Genomic DNA, 22,166 nt, shown 5'->3' with positions numbered 1-22,166 from the left:
ATATTCCACATTTATTTTAATGCATCTCTGAAAAATTAAATATCAGTGCCTTGAATTTGCATAGGGTTTTCCCAATCTCCAGCAAGAGGAACAGACATGATCTTAAGCAATGAGGCATGAACATAATAGTATGCCAATCGCCAAGTCAAGTTTGTTCTTTTCACAGCATGAGTGGCACAGATTTTCACCTTCGCAACCTAGACATTTCTGCTTAATATTTTTAAAATTATGTTAAGAAATATTGTATCTTATCACATACCTCAGGCATGTCCCAAAGCACTTCACACAGAATAAATTACATTATAGAATCACTTTATATAGGTAAATATGGCAGCTAATGTGCATACATCAAGGTCCTACAAACAATAATCAGATGAACAACCAATGAATCTGTTTTTGGTCATGTTGGTTGAGGGGGTACTATCAACCAAAAGAGCAGGTGAATTCCCTGCTGTTCTTTGAATAGTACTGTTCTATTCCAGAAAGCCAGTTGGTGAAAGCTAGAACTAGGGCCAATCTTTACACATTTTTTTATATTTAATTACAATACACCTTCTAACCCAACAATCATAGTTTCAGCCTGTGTCTATTTATAGGGATTCAAGTGAATCACCAGTAAATGGCCACCACCTGTATACAATTAAACACAATATACAATTAACAAGTACCAGGGTTCTTTAATGTCTTGAAACACTGGAACAGGCAATAAGGCCCCAGTTAACATCTTATCCAAAGAATGCCATCTCAACTGCAGCAGTCCTCAACACTGCACTGAATTGACAACCTACATTATGAGTTCCACACCTGAAGGGTTGAACCCTCAACCATTCAACTCAGTGAAGAAAGTATTGGCAACTGAACCAGGTTGACAGCTAATAATTTACATTAGCAGCAGACACTTTTTATTATCAAGAGGAGCATAGATAGGAAAATCCCCATCAGAAATTAAAACAAAAATCACACTTTCTAAGCACTTTTCTATTTTGGGCAGCCAAACCACAAGACACACATGCATATTCCATGTAAACTCTTAGTTTTATGTTTTACTAACTGAAAACAGTTTCAGTTTACAACAACCATTAAAGACAACACACAACTCAATAGGTTAACCTGTACCAAATGAAACTGCAAACCATGTGCTGAATTTTACGAGTGCGCTGCAGTTCGCGGTGGTGCACTCTGATGGTGGCATGAATCCCATGCGAATGCGCCGTCCCTGAGCCCCCGCGATATTACGGATGGGGGCTCATTTAAATAGAGTGGGCGGAGCAGCCGCCCCCGATGATCTAGAGGGGCAGCCGCCGCATCCCTGGCAACAGCGTCCGGTGCCACCATGCAGGCGCCAGCGCCATTTTTAAAGTGCTTTAAGTCCTTAGAATTAATTTTAATTTTTAAAGGTACATTAATCGGAATTTTTTATTAACAAGTAATTAAGATGTGGAGGCCCTTCCCCACCCCCTCCCATGGTCATTTCATTGCCCGCCGACCTAAACTTTCTCTCCAACCTTCTAACTTTTGCCCTTCAACCCCTTCCCATCAGCCCCACATCCAATAAAAATTGATTTCCCCGCTTCCCCACCCCTCCCACCCTGAAAATTTTATTCCTCCCCCCCTTCCCACCAGCTTCTTGCCTTGGAACACCATATGGAGTTCCAAAGGCGCGTGAAGCACGCACGGTGGCCGTGAAATCGGCGTGGGATGGCCGCTGCCTACAAGTAGGTTTATTGAAATATCATTAATGATAATTTAAATATGCAGATGAAGGGCCTGTCGCCAGGCAGCAGGGTGGGGGGCTGCACCGAGCTTCGCCCTGCTGCCGGTAATATGCGGCGGGCCCTTCTCGAAGGCAGGGGTCGAGGTGGGCCTCTCCCCGCAGAATTTTACTGGGCCCCCTCACCCCCCCGCCACAACCCGCGGCGTCGAGGGGCTAGTAAAATTCGGCCCCATATCTAACCCTGTCTCCAAGAAGCTCAACTTCCTTTTTTTTACAGCAAACAGTTCCTTTATCCTCAATTCTAAACTCCCTCTAAAGCTCAAATACATCTAAAACTTGAATTGTGCCTTGATGTATGAATTGGGGTTTTAGTACATATCTCAGATTCCTAGACAAGATACACAAAACAAAACTTGTCCTCTTATCTTTAGCCTCCAACCTCTCTCCTTTCCCGTCACAAGCTTTCTTATCCATCTCAATTTCTGGATGTGGTCAGTGGTTTTCTGCACTTTACTCTCTTGTTCCTCCCAAGTTCCAACATTGTCCATATTCACTTTTTCCTAATCATTACTTTTCCATTACCCTGCTTTCTTCTCTGGTGTCCTGCATTAGTGACTGTGCAACGGCACTTGGCATTCTTGATACTGAAAAAAATCTGACTATTTTGATTTCTAAAAGGAATACACTAAGCACCAAAATGTCCCCATATTTTAAGATAAGGACTCGTGAGAAACTGAGCTGAAATGTCCAGCGTGATCAACGCAAAGGAAATAGAAAACCACATTTGTGTACATGCCTGTGTATCCTTCCTGGGAAGATGGAGGCTGTAATTAAGCTGCATCATTATTAGGGACATCCCAAAACTAACCCTGCGTTGCTACACTTGATTCAAGTGTGCTGAATACTGGCACAGAGAACAAAAGGCGGCACAGTGGCGCAGTGGTTAGCACCGCAGCCTCACAGCTCAAGCGACCCGGGTTCAATTCTGGGTACTGCCTGTGTGGAGTTTGCAAGTTCTCCCTGTGTCTGCGTGGGTTTCCTCCGGGTGCTCCGGTTTCCTCCCACATGCCAAAGACTTGCGGGTTGATAGGTAAATTGGCCATTATAAATTGCCCCTAGTATAGGTAGGTGGTAGGGAAATATATAGGGACAGGTGGGGATGTGGTAGGAATATGGGATTAGTGTAGGATTAGTATAAATGGGTGGGTGATGGTCGGCACAGACTCGGTGGGCCGAAGGGCCTGTTTCAGTGCTGTATCTCTAAACTAAACTAAAATGGAAAGATATTTAATTTTATCTCACCACAGCAAGAATGCAAAAGGAAAAGGTTTCTATATAACAGATTTCTACAGTTAATAAAGTCACCCATTCACATCATGAAACTGAAATTCAAGCTAAGTTTATATTACTCTCTAGTTAAACCTATCTGCTTTCCCATTTGTAGAAGAGCTGACATTTTCGATTTAATGAATGATCAGGGTATAGAGACTAGACAAATATTATCAAAATTGTTGATATACCATATTAGGGGACATGGTAAATGATGTGGAAGAATACAGGAGATTACAGTTGGAAATAGAATAAATGGAGTAGGTAGATAGTTGGCAGATTTAATTCAATGCAAAAAACATAAAGTAGTATATTTTTTGAAAAATAAAGGAAATATATCCTAAATGGCAAGATTCAGAATGGAAGATTACAAAAACTAAAGCTACAAAGATCTTTAAAAGTGCAAGTGCAGGTAAAAAGAAAAAACTATAAAGGCAAATATGGTTCTACAAAGGGGCCATGAATATAAATGGATGTCATTACTGGAAACTGTGCACAGCTCTAGATACCCCATTATAGGAAAGATATCAGAGCCATGGAAAGGGCACAGAGGAAATTCATTAAGAATTCCAAGTTATAATTATAAAGAAAATTAGTGCTTTTTTCCACTGGAACAAAGAAAGTGAAGGGAAGGAAGAATCCAAGAGGTTTTCCAAATTACAAATAGTTTTGCAAGAGTAAATAGTGAAAAACTTGTCACTGCTTGGCATATTGACAATAAGGAAACACAGAACGAAGGGGAAAGCTAGAAGAAGTGGCTTCATACTGACTTATTAGAATATGGAATGCTCTACCACAAGTGACTATTGAAGCAGAGACTAGGACATTATTTAAAAGAAATTTGGGCAAGTACTTGAAAAGGGAGAAAATGAAAGGATGTATGGAAGAGAAATAGAATTAGAGTAGATAGTTCCAATTTGAGGAGCTAGCACCAGCAGAGACACAATGGCCTCCTTCTGTGCTGTAATTTCTATGACTTCTAAACTGAAGTGTTAAATCGAGTATAGCAGAATTAAGTTAAATATCACAACAATGCTAAACGCTATGCTTTTACAATACTAGTCCCTGGTCAGCTGTAGGGATCAGGATGCAGAAGCACTTTGCTTTGACAAGGGTTTGATACTAAAAGGTTGTGGTTACAAATCTGACTAGTGAATACAGGGCTGCAAAGGCGAAGTGTTGGCAACCGCTTATCTGGATCGTAGATGAAATGAAGTCTGACATTTCAAGGATCTTTTGCTCTCCTGTTTACAAGAACTCAATGGCGTCGACAGCTCTTCAACCACAGTTACAAGACAGCAGAAGCCCCCCGGCAAATGTCTATCCACTGTTAATAAAATATATATTTTATTTTAGTTTACCTTTCCAGATCATAGACCACTACTTTATATTCTGAACAAATTAGTGTTTAAGTATTAAGAAAATGAAATTAAGGGAGTACTCTAGGAAAGGCTCAGATACATTTGTAAGCTTTTCCTTATACATTACAGTGGCAGAATGCAAATTTAAAGTTACTTTACTTGCAGTTTTTTAGTTTTTAAATAATCAAATTGTAGGAGGCATTGCCTAGTAGATGATATAGTACCAGACACAGGGCTGGATTTTGTAGTCCCACTGCTGGGAGCGGTGGCTGGCACGGAAAATGTTGGCCGTCCCCCATGTGCCGCCACCCCAATGCGATTCTGCAGTGGGTGGCCACTTTACATATTCACAGTGGCCACACCAACCCCCCCCCCCCCCAATCACGTGGCAGGGGCGGCATTGGTGACACCGTTCAAGGCATCACTGATGCGGAAGCAGGTGCTAGCGCATTTTTTTTTTAAGCTGCCAGCCCTGCAGACAGTTCAACAAAATGCAGAGTTCACCCCTTCAGCCCCTTCCCTATACACAAAGTGCAGAGTTCACCCCTTCCCCACCTTGGTGGCACCAGCTTTCCCTCGATGGGAATTGGGAACTGAAGGTAAGATCGCTGTGTTTTATATTTTAATTCATGCAAATGTGTTATTTAAATATGCTAAGTAGGGTCCCATCGCAGAGGTGGAGGGGCCACCCCGGAGCTTCCCTGCCACCGGGAAGATTGGGCCCGACAATCCGAGCGTCGGGTTCCATCGCAGCCGCTGCTGCTCCAATTTTCCGGAACCCCCTGCCCCACCTCCCTGGCACAGAACCTGACGCCAGACTGGGAACAAAATCCAGCCCATAGAATTTAACACTCATTGTTGCAGTAACCTTATATTGGTAGGATCCCATCTTCTTAACAGACGCAGTACTCTCAGAATTCTTGCTTCATAAGAATTCAAAACTAACTCATGATGCGACTGCCTAAATAAAATTTCACAAGGAGATCAGCTGTGTAAAAGAAAGAAATAAATTGCATCTACATAGAGTTTTCCCACCCTTAGACTGTCCCAAAGCACTGAACAACCAACAAAGTACTTTTTGAAATGTAATCACTGCTATAATGTCGGAAACACGGCCTCCAATTTGCACACATGGGGCTGAAATTTAATTGCGCGCCATGCTCCTTGGCAGCTCGCTTTCAACTCAGCGGCCTTCCGACACGGAAGTGCCGCTGAGGCGTCCCCGCAATATTATGTGCAGGGGCTCATTTAAATAGAGGGGGTGGAGTGGCTGCCCCCGATGACATGTGGGGGGGGCGGCCACTGCACCCCGGCAATGGCGTCTGGCGCCACCGCGCAGGCGCTGCGCCATTTTTAAAGGGCTTTAAACCCTTAAAAATTCATTTTAATTTTTACCGGTAGATACATAATAAATCGAGATTTTTTATTAACAGTTAATAAAGATATGGAGGCCCTTCCCCAACCCTCACAATGGTCATTTAAGTGGCACTTAATGTCAGAAAAAGCTTTATTCCCTTCCCGAACTCCCCCCCACCCCCGCAACCTTCTAACATTTGGCCTCTCAACCCTTCCACCATTCACACAACCAATAAAAAATTCCCCCCCCCCCCCCCCACCCCCACACCCCACACCAGGCTCTCACCTCGGAACTCTGTGCGGAGATCCAAAGGCACGTGGAGCACAAATGGCAGCCGTAAAATCGGTGTGGGATGGCCGCTGCCTCCAGGTAGTGCATTTACATCTTATTAATGCTAATTTGCATATTGAGATGAAGGGCCCGCCGCCAGGCGGCAGGGGAGCCACACTGAGGTCATTATTGAATGGCGGAGCAGGCTCGAAGGGCCGAGTGGCCTACTCCTGCTCCTAATTCATATGTTCGTATGTAAAGAACAAATTTCATCAGCTGCTGCTAGTCAACTAGTTAAAGAATTTTTATATTTGCATTCCATGAATTTCTATCATGAGCTCTATCTGTTATCTCCTGAAAATATCTGTGATATTTATTTCTCTGCTGATCATGGGCTTGCTTTACAAACTGAGAGACTTTAAAATAACGGTCATGACTGTTTTAAAATATTATTGTCCCTCTGCTTTAATGCAGCTCACAGTCATCTGCACAAAATCAAATAAAATCTTTGACAAAAATCAATATAAGTGACTATTATTTTCAAAAGTAGCCTTGGAATAACAGAATATCCCTCCACACACAAACCTTGTGTTTGTCAATTAACAATATCTATAATGGGCCCAACGGTTCTTTGATAATCCAGACACAATGTATTCATTGATGTATTTTATATGATGTGAATTTATCTTTATTAAAAGAATGATGCATCAAGTTTTAAAGTGAGGTTGCAGACACAAAGCCTTTTAATTAGGGCTTTTGTTTGACTGGCACACAATGAAAGAACTCTAAAGCTTGAGGTGTTAATGCAAATTTTTGGATTTGTTCACAATTTTCTTTTTTTCTAATCCAGGCAAGAACAGGGGCAGGGAGTACAAAACAAAATAAATTGAATACAAAATATTTTGTTCTAAATGTCATGTCTGTGTAAACAAAGGCACAGGCGATTAAAATGTTAATAAACACAGAAAACCATTTATGACATTGTTTGCCTATTCACAACTGAATAACAATCTGGAAAGAGGTTTAAATGGGACTGTTTACACAAACCTCACATCAACCGTAACAAAGGCAAGCTGTCAACAGCTTCACCTGGACTTCTCATTCTTTCCCAGTGTTCCTGCCTACATGGGCACTTGTGCATTTATTAGCCCATATATTTATAGCTTGTTCTGCTTCGAAGTTGGCAAGAAATTGCGAATGTGAAAAAGGACAACTAAAATGGACAGTTTTGATCTCTGCTTCAGTAGCCACCTTGAATGGTAATGTAAATGCCAAGCAGCTTGCTGTCAGAGGTAGCCAATATGACCAATGGGAGGTCAAGTGACTGCAGTGACCTATCAGCCTCTATAAAAGGGCAGAAAATCATTTTTGCGTCACTGGCCTTATAGATCATTCACTGTCATTGGTAATTGTTCTGATACTGAACAAAATATTCACTGTTTAAGACATTATGAGAACTGCAGTTATATAGTTCTATCTAGTTATATAGATATATAGTTATTTATGATGATTAATGATTTCAAAAGGAAATTGGATGGGCATTTGAGGGAAATAAACTTGCAGGGAAATGGGGATAGAGCAGGGGAATGGGACTGACTGGAGTGCTCTACAGAGAGCCAGCATGGCCTCGATGGGCGAAACGGCTTCCTTCCGTGCCATAATGATTCTAATATAAACAGGGTAAGGTTGTGAACCAACACTAGAAAACTGTTTCAGGAAGTACTCCTACAACTGGAAATGAATGCATAAATATTTTTTGCCTGCCTTTCTTATTCCTACCTCCCCTCTCCTGAAGCCAACTACTCCTAGTTGGGGTATGGTTCAATGAGTACCATGCCCAAGTAATCATATTCCTCAGTGAGTCTAGCCAGTGACTGGTTAGGCTATTCATCGGTTTGCAAGGGTGGTGCAGCTGAACACGGTTCTATCCATACACATATGCTTCCTGGAGCAGGAGTCTGAGCTCATTTTTTTCCTCCTTGCTGAAGTCAATTGTAGTACCACTACCAAAACCCAAGAACTACTTGTGTTGCACCAAAACCCAGCCTGAAATGAGCTTATTCAGCAAAGACGAGTAATCAAACCTAGGACCTTTCTTGTCTGTGTGGCTCAGCTAATCACTGGACAAACTCACTGAGCTAAAAGAACCTCTTCAAGAATAGTTATACTCCACCACTGGTGCACAGTGGCAGCAGTGTGTACCATCTACAAGATGCACTGCAGCAACTTGTCAAGGTTCCTTCGACAGCACCTTCCAAACCCGCGGCCTCTACCACCTAGAAGAACAAGGGCAGTAGACGTATGGGAGCATCACCATCTGCAAGTTCCCCTCAAGCCACACACCATCTTGACTTGGAACCATATCGCTGTTCCTTCACTGTCGCTGGAACAAAATCCTGGAACTCCCTCCCTGACAGCACTGTGGGTGTACCTACACCACATGGACTGCAATGGTTCAAGAAGGTAGCTCACCGCCACTTTCTTAAGGGCAATAAATACTGGCCCTGCCCATGATGCTCACATCCCAAATACAAAAAAAAAACTGAAAGTAAAAGACCATATTTTTGAGGCCTTTTTAAATGTCAATAGTCAGACTCTAGCATCTCAACTCAATCCACTACAATCTGTTTTCCCTCTCCATTTTAAAAATCGGTAAAACTTAAAACTTTCTTGTTCAACCTAAGCTGCATATACATCATCTTACTCACTTCCTCTTAAATTATGTTGAAAATTGAGTCTTCTGCTGAAACACATTCTTTCCTAGTACCTAAAATCTGTAAAACTCATCTTTTTCAATCTTTCCTTTCTCTTATAATTTTAGTCTTTAGCTTGGTATTGCCGAAATCACTACTTCCTGTTTTATTTGGTCTTCTTTCCTATTGCTTGTAACTCTGGCAATGTCCTCTGCTACCCTTCACTTGGGATTCTCAATTGAGAAAAATACATATTCCTTAGTTCAGTTCTCCTGCCTCATCACAAGAATGTTTCCACATCTGTCGCCAAATCCCTTTGTGATTTAGATAACCCATCCTTATTTCCCATTGTTTTATTTTTCTCTGATGCGAATGGACTGGGTTCACAAAATGCAGCTCTTTCTGTTTGGTATACAATTAATGTACTTACTAAGGGATGTAAATTATCCCATTAGGTTTTAAGAAGCTTTGAGAGACAGTTAATTATGGTTTTCACAGATGTTATTGATTTCTATTTAGCTCTGATTACTAGTTAAATTAATTCAAACTCAGAGCCCAGAAGTATAATCAGCTGCTCTTGTTTACTCATCTAGTCTGATAACAAGCATCCCCTGTGCTACATGTCACAAAGCTCCATTAAAATTTTACGTCAATTTTCTACAGGACCAGACAATGCAGTTCAACTCTAGTTTCAGAAGAGTGCTCACTTGAATTGAATTATCCACATAGGGGCAGGAAACAGAGGTCAGGAACATTTCCGGGTCCCAAATGCACCTCATGGGGAAAAAAAAGTTACCAGCCCTGATTTTCATGGGGGTGTCCCCTTAATTGGCCTGGAGACAGGTTTGGCAGTCAATTATGGACAGCGTGTGGGCTCTCAAAGCTCAAGGGCCAAGCAGAGGCCTTCCAGCTTGAAAGGAGCAGCAGGATGTAATGGAAGGTAAGCAAGGGAGAGTGTACTTCAAAATGGAAGTGCCCTCTCTCCAACTTTTTTAAAAATTAAAAAATGGATCTTGTAGTCAGGCCACTATTGAGGCGGGGGAGGAACCCCTCTACAGGACAGCCTGCCGCTGCTCCTGCACCCAGGCAGGTAGAGGGGGCCTCTGGGCCTGCCTGGAGCGCTGGACACACCACCCCCACCCCCTTCCACCACCCCCCGCCCCAGTCTGCTGCCAGGAGTCTGCCTCCAAGCACCTAAACTGGCCCCTGCTGCCTGAAGGAACCTGAAGGCTGACTGGAAAATCCTCTGGAGCCTGGTTCGGAGATGGCGAGTGGGGGGGTGGAATTCGGAAAGTTGTGCGTGGGGACAGCTCTCCAACACAGTCCTGCCTCTGGGCAAGTTTGCCAGGAGCGGGCTGCCACGTGAATTGGCAACCTACTGCATGGAGGCGGGCAAACAATTAGGCCAATTAAGGCCCCACTTAGGGGACATTTTCAGAACCCGCTGGCAGTTTCCCAGCATTGGGCCAAACCCCACTGAGACTGATGGCTGGTAGAAACGGAGGTGGCCTCCTGGTAGCAGTCCAGGGGCCCATCTGTGCCTCCCTTCACCGGCCCAATGAATAAGCCACAAGTATGAAAAGGCCCTAGCCACAGTCAAAACCATTCCTGTAGAGGGGTTTCCCCTCCACACTGATGGCCCTGCAACTGTGGGCCTGCTTTAATTTCAAATTTTCAGCAGGCTTTTGAGAACCTCCATTTTGAGGCACCCTCATGCTTGCCTTTTTGCCTCAGCAGCACCCACCTCTTCTGGTGGGGCTGCCAGTCAGCCAGTGCTGCAGGCCCTCTCATTGGGCCTCCCACCTCGGAACCTGCCACCTTAATTGGACGGGACGCCAAGGCTGCCAATTAGGAGGCCATTTCACATAAAGTTGCGCTGGCGGGTGCCTTGACGACAAGCACGGGCTTGGGACCATATATGGTCCTGACATCAGGTTCCTGACGCCACGTGAAAATTCAGCTCAATTAAACTAAATTGAGAGGATTGATGACTTTTACCTTGCGAATTTCAAATTTGTTTTTCTTTAACATTTACTTCCCCTAGGACTGCCTGCTGTGATTTATCCACATTCAATCAATCGGATCCTAGTCTTCTCCTTAACTGCCATTTCAGTGGCTAAAGAGAAGTGTAGTTCAAGCCAAGTGGCCCACATAAGGTCAGTTGTTCTTTTCCTCATGGGATGAGGGGCACCTTGGTCAACGTGTTACTCCCCACAACAACAAGACTTGAAGAATCTCTTTATACAGACCAGGATCTGTATAATTGGACAATTACACTTTTTAAAATTGTAAAACCGATATTACTGGGCAATTGTCCTGTACCATTGACCATTGCAGTTCTCTGCATTACTTTTAAAGTGACTCTTCTGAGATATTAGTTTAAAAAGGTAATAAAGTTATGAAGTGCCTCCTTAGTTGCCTGATGCATGCTATTGTGCAGGTTTTTAAAAATTCATTCATGGGATGTGGGCGTCGCTGGCCAGGCCAGCATTTATTGCCCATCCCTAATTGCCCTTGAGAAAGTGGTGGTGAGCTGCCTTCTTGAACCGCTGCAGTCCATGTGGGGTAGGTACACCCACAGTAGGAAGGGAGTTCCAGGATTTTGACCCAGCAACAGCGAAGGAACAGCGATATAGTTCCAAGTCAGGATGGTGTGTGACTTGGAGGGGAACTTGCAGGTGGTGGTGTTCCCATGTTTTTGCTGCCCTTGTCCTTCTAGTTGGTAGAGGTTGCGGTTTTGGAAGGTGCTGTCTGAGGAGCCTTGGTGCATTGCTGCAGTGCATCTTATAGATGGTACACACTGCTGCCACTGTTTACACAGTACTGTAACTTTATAGTGGTGGATGTTTTATAGACATGTAACTTTTTAGTAACAGACTAAATTGGAGTGCAATTGATTTACTACATTTCATAGCATATATAATGGTGTTTACAAAAAGTTAAAATTTTCTGATATACTAATACCAACCAATAAGCATGCATCATTTCCATTGAGAAATTTACTATACATCTCCATACAACTGTTCTTGTAACTTCTAAGTCATGGAATGATCAAAAACATGGAGAGTTACAATGGAGCCTACATTAATTGCCATTAACAGGACAGACTAATTAGTGGTTGAATATTAAACTCAATTTACTGAGGTTTACTTATTTCAGCTGTTTACAACAACATTAGAGGAATCCAGCTATTATCAGTTTAAAACCAAATTTGTTTTGTTGAAACAAGCCAACAAATTAAAATTCCATCTCTGATCTAGCAACGATCTGCTGGGCCTCCACTTATATTTTGTCTGTGAGTCCCAGTTCAGTGTCAAGAACGACTGTGCTCACATCTTGAATATTTGCAAATAAAAAAAAATCTTTGAGCTTTTACTTCAAAGCTGAAATTGTGGAGTTGAGTGACACCAATATATTTCAATAAAAGCAAAATACTGCAGATGCTGGAAATCTGAAATAAAAACAAGAAATGCTGGAAATACTCAGCAGGTCTGGCAGGATCTGTGGAGAGAGAAGCAGTGTTAACGTTTCAGGTCAGTGACCCTTCTCCATTTCTTGTTTTTATTTCCAATATATTTCAAGATGGGACAACCCAAACTATTATGACTACTGATGGACAGCCCCAAGTCCTCCCCCAGCCCACTGTCAGGCCAAATTGATCCTGGGCCAAGGACAAATTTCCTTAACCCCTAAACCTGTACTGCTCTCAGTGCAAGCACAGTCACCATGACAAGAAACCTAATCAATGCATTTTCCCCATGAACATTGTAAAGAAAATATACAGTGGGTTCATAAAACAGGTGAATGGATACCCACGAATTAAAAAGCATAAGCTAAGCTATCATTGCAAAGAAATATAAAAACTTGATAAAATAAAATGTATCTTTCAATACTAAGGTTATTTTAACCTATTGCAGTAAACAAGAAAAAGATGAGTCTTTTAAAGCATTTAGAACAAATGTAGATTGGCTTTAAATTCTCCACTGTGAAAACTTAAAATATTTTGAATTGTAATAATTTTGGTCAGTGTATATTAGTAATGTTAGTTATCCTGTGGGCAAACTGTAGCTTCAACTGGTATACAGCCTTCCAATAGGTTTGCATAACCTTAACAGAAATATCTATATAATTAATGTTAAAGATAAGGGGATCCCAGTAATCACTTAGTACAGCAAGACTAGAGAAACACTACAATAATGCTATAAATACATCAGCATCATTGGGGAATACAATTCAGTCTATATTTTTCCACTGTAGCTTAAAGGCCTGCTACCAGACCCGAACCCGACGACGTGTTGGGTCGGATTGCACTTCCGGGTCCGGCATTCAGGCTTGGCTCGGTTTGGACACACTCTATCACAGGTAAGTGGCTCCGATTTTAATTTAATTTTTGAACTAGAAAGGTGGTTTTGTTACAGTTATTTTAAGCTTGTGCAGAACAGCAACAAAGCGAAAATAGGAAGGTAAGTTAACTGATGGTCGCGTCAGGTTAGGTCGGGCGCATGAAAAAATGGAAGGACTCGGGCCAGGTCAGGCTTGGGTCGGATGTGATTCTGTCGGGCTCGGGTCGGGTTTTTTTTCTGCAGACCCGAGCCGGCCTTTACTGTAGCTTCACTGATGAACCAAGGCCGGTTATGGGTGTACTTGAAATGGATACAATTCCCAAGTTTTTAAAAACCAATGTGGCATCACATAACCAGTCCCTCTTGATAAATAATCTCATGTTCTTTTCAACTTGGTTTTATCTTGCACAATTATTCTTTGACCTTCAGCTAGCTCCGTGTACCGTTCCTCTCGTACATTCTTCCCCACAGATGCACATATCTTGCACCACTTTTTGAAAAACTGCGTTGTCAACTGGGCAAATTGTAGGCGTGAAATTTTTAGTCTAAATCAGACATACTGGCAGTGTCACCTCACATCAAAATCCCTGATCAGCTGGGGTAGGGTTAGCATTTGAAAGTGAAAGAGCTGGAGGTAGAGGTGCTTGGTCATTGTTTCACATCTCAACCATGAGAAAGTCTTCAACTAAAAACGGTACTCTTATATTGCACGAGTTCCATGTTCCCAAAGACCTGCTTCAAAAAAAAAAAGGGGCATCCCAGCTCCCAGTCATAGCCTACTGACCAAAATCCTCTCTTTGGTAACACAGCTGCACTAACGTGGATCTTGTGCAATATAAAAGTACTTCAAGTCAGCAGTGTGAAAAGTGTGATAAACAACAAAAGTGCTGAAGATACATGTAACTAGGTAGCTACACCTGAACTTATGTATGCCATGTCTAGTTTTGAATCATCTACTGTTTTCTTGATTATTACTACTTTATCAAACTGACAGACTTGTACTTTCTTTTCTATTCTTTACTTTAAATGCTTATTTTTAGCTGACTTTCAAACATCTACAGTATTTCAAACATTTACAAAAGCTAGAGTTCCACTTTCTAAACTATTTCCTGCACATGTACACTACCTGCTGCTCTGCACAGGACACAGTTGAAATGAAAAAAACCTAAAGAATTTTTTTCCTTTAACCTTCTGCTTCCTCATGAGATTCAAGCACTTCAAGGAGCTTGGTCAAACCAACTCAACTTTTCTTCTCCCCCATGGACAATGGACTCCATTGCTGTAACACTATTTTGATATGTTTGTGTTCTTTTAACTTAAAATAGCAGGTCTGACCTGGAATATAATACTAACATTTTGATTTAACTGTGCAACTGTGGAATGCTGCAGCAGTTTCTTAGGAAATATTAACCAGCATTAATTAACTTTTCCCAGTTTCAGTAATGTTTGTTAGTCCATTTTTCCTGAAAGCAGCACCAAACACTGACTAATAGCACCTTCTAGTCAGTCATATTGGAACATCTTTTATGTGCCTGTTAAAATTGTCAAGCTAAAGCATGTTCAGAATGTATTTACTACATACAAGATGTTATTTCCTATAACTTGGAGAGAACAAATTCAGTAGGTCTTCAGCACAATGGATCTGAGTGGCTGCCATACCTGCCACTGCATTGCAAGAATTCATTTTGAGAATTTCAAAATAATAGGGTGCTATATAAATGCAGGTATTATTTAATATAATACATTTGGTATAATAGCTCTTCAGTTCAAATTAAATTGTGTCCATCACTACCTCCCCTACCATCACACCCAGTGCAGAGAAGGGCAAAATATCAATGTTTCACAATTCAGCCTATTATTTCTCTATAAAATCTCTTAGCCAACATTATACATCTATTCAAGCATTAAAGTGTTAAACGCCCACTAAACAGATATCTGGATGAGTCACATAGAGAACACTGGATTCTCATGACTGATTACAAGATGGAAATTTAAAAGAGACACTCTAAATCATAAAATCAAAACTGCTAGAAATACACAGTCAATCTCCAAATACTTGGAGAGAAGTCAGGCTAATGTTTCAGAAGTATAAAACCATCAGATGAAGGGCATGTCCCCAAAAAGTTAAGCTGTCTTGTCTCTTTAAAATATTGACAGACCTCCAAAGTGCTTCCTACATTTTCTGTTTTTTTTTAAATTTCAGATTTCCAGCTTTTCTTTATTTTCACCCTAAACCATGAGTAATTGCAGAGCAGGGTCATACACGCTCACTGAAAATGGAGGCACAGGCTGGACAACCATACTGCCTGCTGAAAGATGCATTATTATCTGTTCTGCCACAAAATCCAATGGTTTGTTTGTGGAAGTACACTATGATGAGAGGCACTTTTCTTGCTTCGAGATTGTTAAATTCTAATATAGCCAATGAATAAACTGAAGTGAAAACAAAAAAATAGTGTGGATGGTTACATCTTAGTGTAGCCATCTTACATAATTATTAATCACACTTTCATACCATTCTATAATTTTTAAAGTAAGATGCTTAATATTAGAAATGGTGGGTTTTCTATGGCATTGTTCACTATAAGTCTAAGGAAATACTATTTCAGGAGAATCAAATCATTAAATTATGTAAAGCACAGAGTATTATTCTGCTCCTAAAGTGAAGTGGTGTGTAACCTAGCTTGTTCCTTCAAGATTACAAGGTTGAATAACATATCCAGGTCATTGACAGGCTAGCTCCTCTTATGCACATCCAGAAGTCAATAATTGCCTGCATTTTTCGTAGCTTGGCAGGTGATCATCAATAACCACCTTTTTTTTTGGCTGGTGCAGACATGATGGGCTAAGTGACCTCTTTCTGTGCTGTAAACTTCTTATGATTCTCCCAGGTCAGAAAAATCAGCAGGAAAAGACCATCTCTTTCCCATTCCTAAAGATTGTTTTGCATCAGCTCTCTCATGTGGGCTCTCCAATCATATGTGGGCATTCATGCACCTTTCTACTCACTGACATTTCCCTCATACTCTGAGGGCAAGAAGTCCTTGATTGAGAAGGAATTCCATTACGTTATCATAAAATTTCTGATGCAAGCAGATTGCTTACCAAAGTTTAATTTATGACCAATTGATAGCAGTTCCTATTAAATAGCTTCTGCCCAGAAATCTATCACTATTTGGTTGTAGCCTGATATATTGTCTGAAACAGGATTTTACTTTCCTTAATCATCATGGCTGGAATTCCCACAATGAGTTTGCAGGTTTATCCAGTGAGTAGCTCAGGTGTATAGATCAGACAAGTCCCATATTCTATCACGCAGTAGGTGCAACTGGCTTCAGGGGTCCTGAGTTTTTTTTGGGGGGTGCGGGGGAACAGGGGAGAAAATAATCAGCCTGGGTTGCTGTTGTTTATTGCAGACAATGACATCTGCTGGAAGTGCATGTACATGAACATTGGGCAAATGAAGATTAGGTTTGCATATAATGCCCCCAGTAGTCAATTAAACTGCTGGTACTGACCAACAAAGCTTGCAACTGAAGAATGGCTACATGAATGCAATACTAAAGAATGACCACCACCTGTGGTGCTGCACTTCAAGAAGAAGTCAACCATCAGAAGTGGAAAGGATGCAAGGGGAAAACTGGCAAGAAAATAAAAGAAAAAGTGTTCATGGTTACAGGACATTTTTTTAAAAAATGAAGGTACTTTGTATAGTTTCCCTTTCTTTGTTTCCCCCAAGCATGCATCATCCTGGCTAAGTGTTGGGGCAGTCTGCCTCCTCACCAGCTTATACCACTGTTGTTCTGAATTTGGCTGCTAGGACACACACGGGTGGCACAGTTTGGCTTGCCTATCCAGTTAAGAAGTGGGTTGCCACCATTTGGCATCATTCCAGACTGCACAGCTGAGAATAGTAATTCACCATGTGGAGAACCATAATTGTGACCCTCTATTTTACTATTCCTCTGACATTTCAAATACAATATGCTGTCATTGGTTGTGGAGCTCTTTAAATATTGTTTAATCTACGCTTACTTGAACGGAGTTTAAAGCAAGCAAGTGATGAATCCATACTCAAATTATTCATATGGTCTATCTTGACCAATCAGTCTTACAGATTTTGGGGGGAGCCGGAAGGGCGAACCAAATTTCAATTGTAAACTACAGCATAGAACAGATATTTAATCAGGCTTTACCTGAATAGTGTAGTATTTCCTTCAATATCAAGATAATTTTCCTAAATGCAATCATTATAAAAGTGCAGGAATACAATCTGATCACCATAAGATCCAGGCCATAAACTTCTGGTGACTTTTTTTTCAAAGATAAAATTCCAGAATGGTTTTGAGGAACTAGGAGCCCCAATCTCTTTATTCCATGGAATTTCCTATGGATTGCTCAGACATGTTTTTCCTATAAATACAGGCCTGCAGGTAGATATGGAACCATTTGAAGACTGATTAATCGCTCTGAATGTTGCAGGTAGAAGAGGCCTGTCACATTATCAGGCAATACTGATGTAGATACTTGACTACTATGGACAATAAGGCATCAAAATGCATTTAAAAACATTAAATAAAACACATCAGGAGTCCCTTACCGCGCGATTTCATGCCAATGAAGCGATTCTCCACGATGTCTATCCGTCCAACCCCATGCTTACCCCTGAAAAAGGCAGAAGACGAATGGTATAGTTCAATTTCCTTTTCAGGCGGGTGAATCACCCCATAAAGGTACAACAGGGCATTAAGTAATTGGCTCAAGTGATGTAGACATTAATATGGTTGAGGTTAAAAAGGGCCAGTCAACTGAGAGACAGCGAGATAAACTCGCACAATGAACATTCTGCCTCATTAAAGGATGTCAAATTTTTTTAGGATGGCTGCACAATTCCAAGGCACACAGCCTGGCACTTTGTCGGGTGCTGAATGGGAGTGAAGTCAGATTAGAATAAAATGAGACTGATCTTTTCACACACTTTGAAGGGAGACGTCGAGCGGTGCACAAAGAGGCAATTCTCCAGGTCGACAGCATGCTGTTGGAGCTGTGCAGTATGAGGAGCAGCTGATTAAATCCGGAAGAAGACCTCCAAGGCTGCCACATTCAGGGTACACAGACAAAAATCCATGCAAAATTCTCACAGTCCAGTCTGCTATAGGCAGGCACTCAGGACCATCACAGTAGGCCCGGGGGAAAAAAAATACAGTAAATCCAATCTCATTTATACATGTCTATTCAGCATCACATAAAAACTCATTGCAATGCAAATCCTGCTTTCATCTTGCAAGCACACAGCACTTAAAGTGGCTTTTAAGGAAGAATAGTGACCGAGGAAGTTGACAATTAAAAGTGACAGTAACCAGGAGACAAGATTTTTTTTAAAAATAAACCTTTTTAACATCACAGCTGTATTCATACAAGCCTCATTGTGCGTGTGAAGTCATTTCACCCAATCTTTTAAATACCAGTTTAAAAGGGGATAAAGCAAAGTTTTATATCATTGTACTATTTTGTCCCGACACAACACATAATTGCTGTGTCACGCATTCTTTAATGAACAAAACAAAACAATAAACTAATATCTAAACAAAACTCAGTTGATGCTTGTTTTATTTAACACTGCATAAACCCTTTTCCCAGGCCTTTTATCCTTCAAAAGGCTAAGCCTACATTAAAATCACATCAGTTTCAAATGGACACTGTCTGAATTTCAAATTATATTTTATTATTTTAATATATATAAATATTAATTTAAGATCAATCCTTTACATTCATGATTTGGGGCTAAAAAGTGAATAAAATAAAATTCAACATACCAGGAATACAGAGATCTCCAACTAGTGAATATTTAAATTTATGAAACTATCAAATGTTAAGCTACTTACAATCTTCCTACAGATAATCTTCCCACAGATACTATTCTGGATTCCTTACACTATGTTTTACTATTATATCAAATCAGTAGGCATTGTATTTAAAGCATGTAGATGATCCAGAGCTGGTTTTGTGAGAGCAATGGCCAGGGGTTTCTTCCCATTTTAATATTACTACGCGACATTAATAATGAACGTTTTAAATACATTTAGATGAAATTTTTCAATTTTCACAATTTTAACCCCAAAAAGAGCTAATAACTTTGTAAAATGGCAAACAAAATAATTTCATACAAATACAATTATAGGTTTCATCAATATTGTACAGAACCATTCCATCCCCTTGTTTGTTATCTAGCATGCCTCGCTGGAACTACACTTCTTTGGATCCCAGTTTAAGAATGGATCAGGCTGGGTTGGGCTTGGCTAGGACCCAAGACAGACCTGTCTACTGACAGACAGCAGTCAGACTCATCCTTGCAGAATAGCCACTTGGATGAGGTAGCAGAAGGCTGTTGATGGCCATGAATTCTCATCTTAGCACAAACCCTTAGGTTACTTCACCAGGATGTGGAACTCGCTGCCACAAGGCAGTTGTTGAAGCAATAGCATAGATATTTTTAAAGCAAAGCTAGATAAGTAGATAAGGAAGAAAGGAATAGAAGGATATGGTGACAGAGTGAGATGAAGTAAGGTTCACAGAGGCTGGTTCACAGATGCTGTCTGATCTGAGTATTTCCAGCAGTTGCTGTTTGTATTTCAGATTTCCAGCATCTGCAGCATTTTGCTTTTATTAAGGTAGGAGGAGGCTCGTGTGAACCAGAACCAGAGACCTGTTGAGCCAAATGGTCTTTTTCTGTGCTGTAACTTCCATGCGATGGAGGAGAAAACGTTAGAGAGGATATAAAGCGTAAAGAAGGAAGAAACAAAAAGTTAACAGTACCTACAAAACCTATTCATAAAATAGTCGAGCAAGTACACTCACGGAAATCTCAGAGAAGCAAGGAGAAGCTTGTGCCCATGGATAGTTATTGTTTACAATAAATAATCTGAATATTTTCTGCTCCCCTTCACAACTTTTCTGCATGCCTCCTCTACTCTCAAAGTCAGGTATTTATGGTGGGGTATTTTACTTTGGGTCCTGTCCTCCAAATAGTATTTTTCCCAAATAGTTATTTCCTCATGTTTAAGCCGAGACAGCGAGGGCTGAATTTTTGGGTCCCACCAGGGGCAGAAACGGAGGCAGATGGGGGCCAAAAATACCAGTGCTGGCCATAAATAATATATAATAAAAACAAGAAATGCTGGAACCACTCAGCAGGTCTGGCAGCATCTGTGGAAAGAGAAGCAGAGTTAACATTTTGGGTCAGTGACCCTTCCAGGAGTGCTGGCCATGTTCACCAGGGTGCGGGGAGGGCAGCATCGTGATCCCGCCTGATCCCTGATTAAAGCCAATTAAGCTGGTAGAGGAGCTCATTGGAGCTCATTAATGGGGGAAGGGATGTTGTGATTTTGACAGGGGTGCACAGGTTGCACCTGCTGTCTGGGGCAGACCACATGAAAGGAAGCAGGTACACAGTGGGGAGCCAGTCATGGACATCCCAGGGAATTACCTGGGCCCCATAAAAGGGTAACGGCACAGAGGGGGCTTGGCTATTGACAAACAAGTGCCACTGATGCAGCGCATGTGGCAGGGAGAGTGGGCAGCAAGTGCATGAGAAGTGCAGGGAGTCGTCACCCTCCTGGCATCATGGGGCAAGGCTGCCAAGGAAAACAGGGTGGCCACTTGAACACAAAGAAGGCTGCAGCTGACAATGGGGCACAACTCTCAGATTTTGGACCGAGTGGTAATGAGGGGCAACACCCTCTGCAGGAAGAGCACAACCCTACCCTTCAAGAGAACAGGGGAGAGGAACAAGGGGCAGGAAGGACACTAAAGCCATACCCTCAGCATAGGATCTACCGGCAAAGATGGAGCTACCTACAGATGACCTAGAACCAGTGTCACAGGAGACTATCACTCTTCTGGCAGATGGTCACAGACATCTGTGCCCTCGTCAGCGAAGGCCTCACAGCACGAACGTGCGAACATACAAATTAGGAGCAGGAGTAGGCCACTCGGCCCTTTGAGTCTGCTCTGCCATTCAATAAGTTCATGGCTGAACTGATTACTCCACATTTACAACTACCCCCGATAACCTTCCACCCCCTTGCTGATCAAGAATCTATCTACCTCTGCTTTAAAAATATTCAAAGACTGCTTCCACCGCCTTTTGAGGAAGAGAATTCCAAAGACTCAGGACCCTCTGAGAGAAAAAAATTCTCCTCACTTCTGTCATAAATGGGCGAAACCTAGTTCTAGATTCTCCCATAAGAGGAAACATCCTTTCCACATCCACCATGTCAAGACCCCTCACGATCTTATATGTTTCAATCAAATCGCCTTTTACTCTTCTAAATTCCAGCAGCTACAAGCCTAGCCTGGCCAATCTTTCTTCATAAGACAGCTCACCCATTCCAGGTATTAGTCTAGTAAACCTTCTCTGTACTGCCTCCAACACATTTACATCCTTCCTTAAATAAGGAGAGCAGTTCCCTGAATCTAGGGAATTTTGAAAAATTGAAACTAACGCATCAACTATCTCACAAGCCACTTCTTTTAAGGATGACACAAAGATACGCAGGAAAGTAACTTGTGAAATGGATATAAGGGGGCTACAAAGGGATATAGATAGGTTAAATGAGTGGGCAAAGACCTGGAAAATGGAGTATAATGTTGGAAAGTGTGAAATTGTCCACTTTGGCAGGAAGAATAAAAGAAGCATATTATCTAAATGGTGAGAGATTGCAGAGCTCTGAGATGCAGAGGGATCTGGGTGTCCTTGTGCATGAATCACAAAAGGTTAGTATGCAGGTACAGTATGTAATTAGGAAAGCTAATAGAATGTTACTGTTTATCTCGAGGGGAACTGAATACAAAAGTAGGGAGGTTATGCTTCAGCTATACAAGACATTGGCGAGACCGCATCTGGAGTACTGTGCACAATACCGGTCTCCTTATTTAAGGATGTAAATGCGTTGGAGGCAGTACAGAGAAGGTTTACTAGATTAATACCTGGAATGGGTGGGCTGCCTTACAAAGAACAATTGGACAGGCTAGGCTTGTATCCGCTGGAATTTAGAAGAGTAAGAGATAACTTGATTGAAACATATAAGATCCTGAGGG

General features: G+C 41.6%; 1 protein-coding gene across 2 annotated transcripts in view; it reads right to left on the bottom strand.

Moving 5' to 3' along the window:
• The window catches only part of ass1 (argininosuccinate synthase 1), a 162,548-nt gene that overhangs the window by 39,742 nt on the left and 100,640 nt on the right, over positions 1–22,166 (bottom strand). For both annotated transcript variants that reach the window (XM_068012270.1, XM_068012268.1), the window contains exon 11: positions 17,668–17,732. In XM_068012270.1, coding sequence (XP_067868371.1) covers positions 17,668–17,732 — 65 coding nt within the window. The remainder of the gene's footprint in view (positions 1–17,667; positions 17,733–22,166) is intronic.

This window comes from Heterodontus francisci, chromosome 32 (assembly GCF_036365525.1).
Source record: "Heterodontus francisci isolate sHetFra1 chromosome 32, sHetFra1.hap1, whole genome shotgun sequence".
NCBI classification, from domain to species: Eukaryota; Metazoa; Chordata; class Chondrichthyes; order Heterodontiformes; family Heterodontidae; genus Heterodontus; species Heterodontus francisci.
The sequence above is the reverse complement of the archived record's forward strand: the minus strand, read 5'-3'. Positions and strand labels throughout refer to the sequence as shown.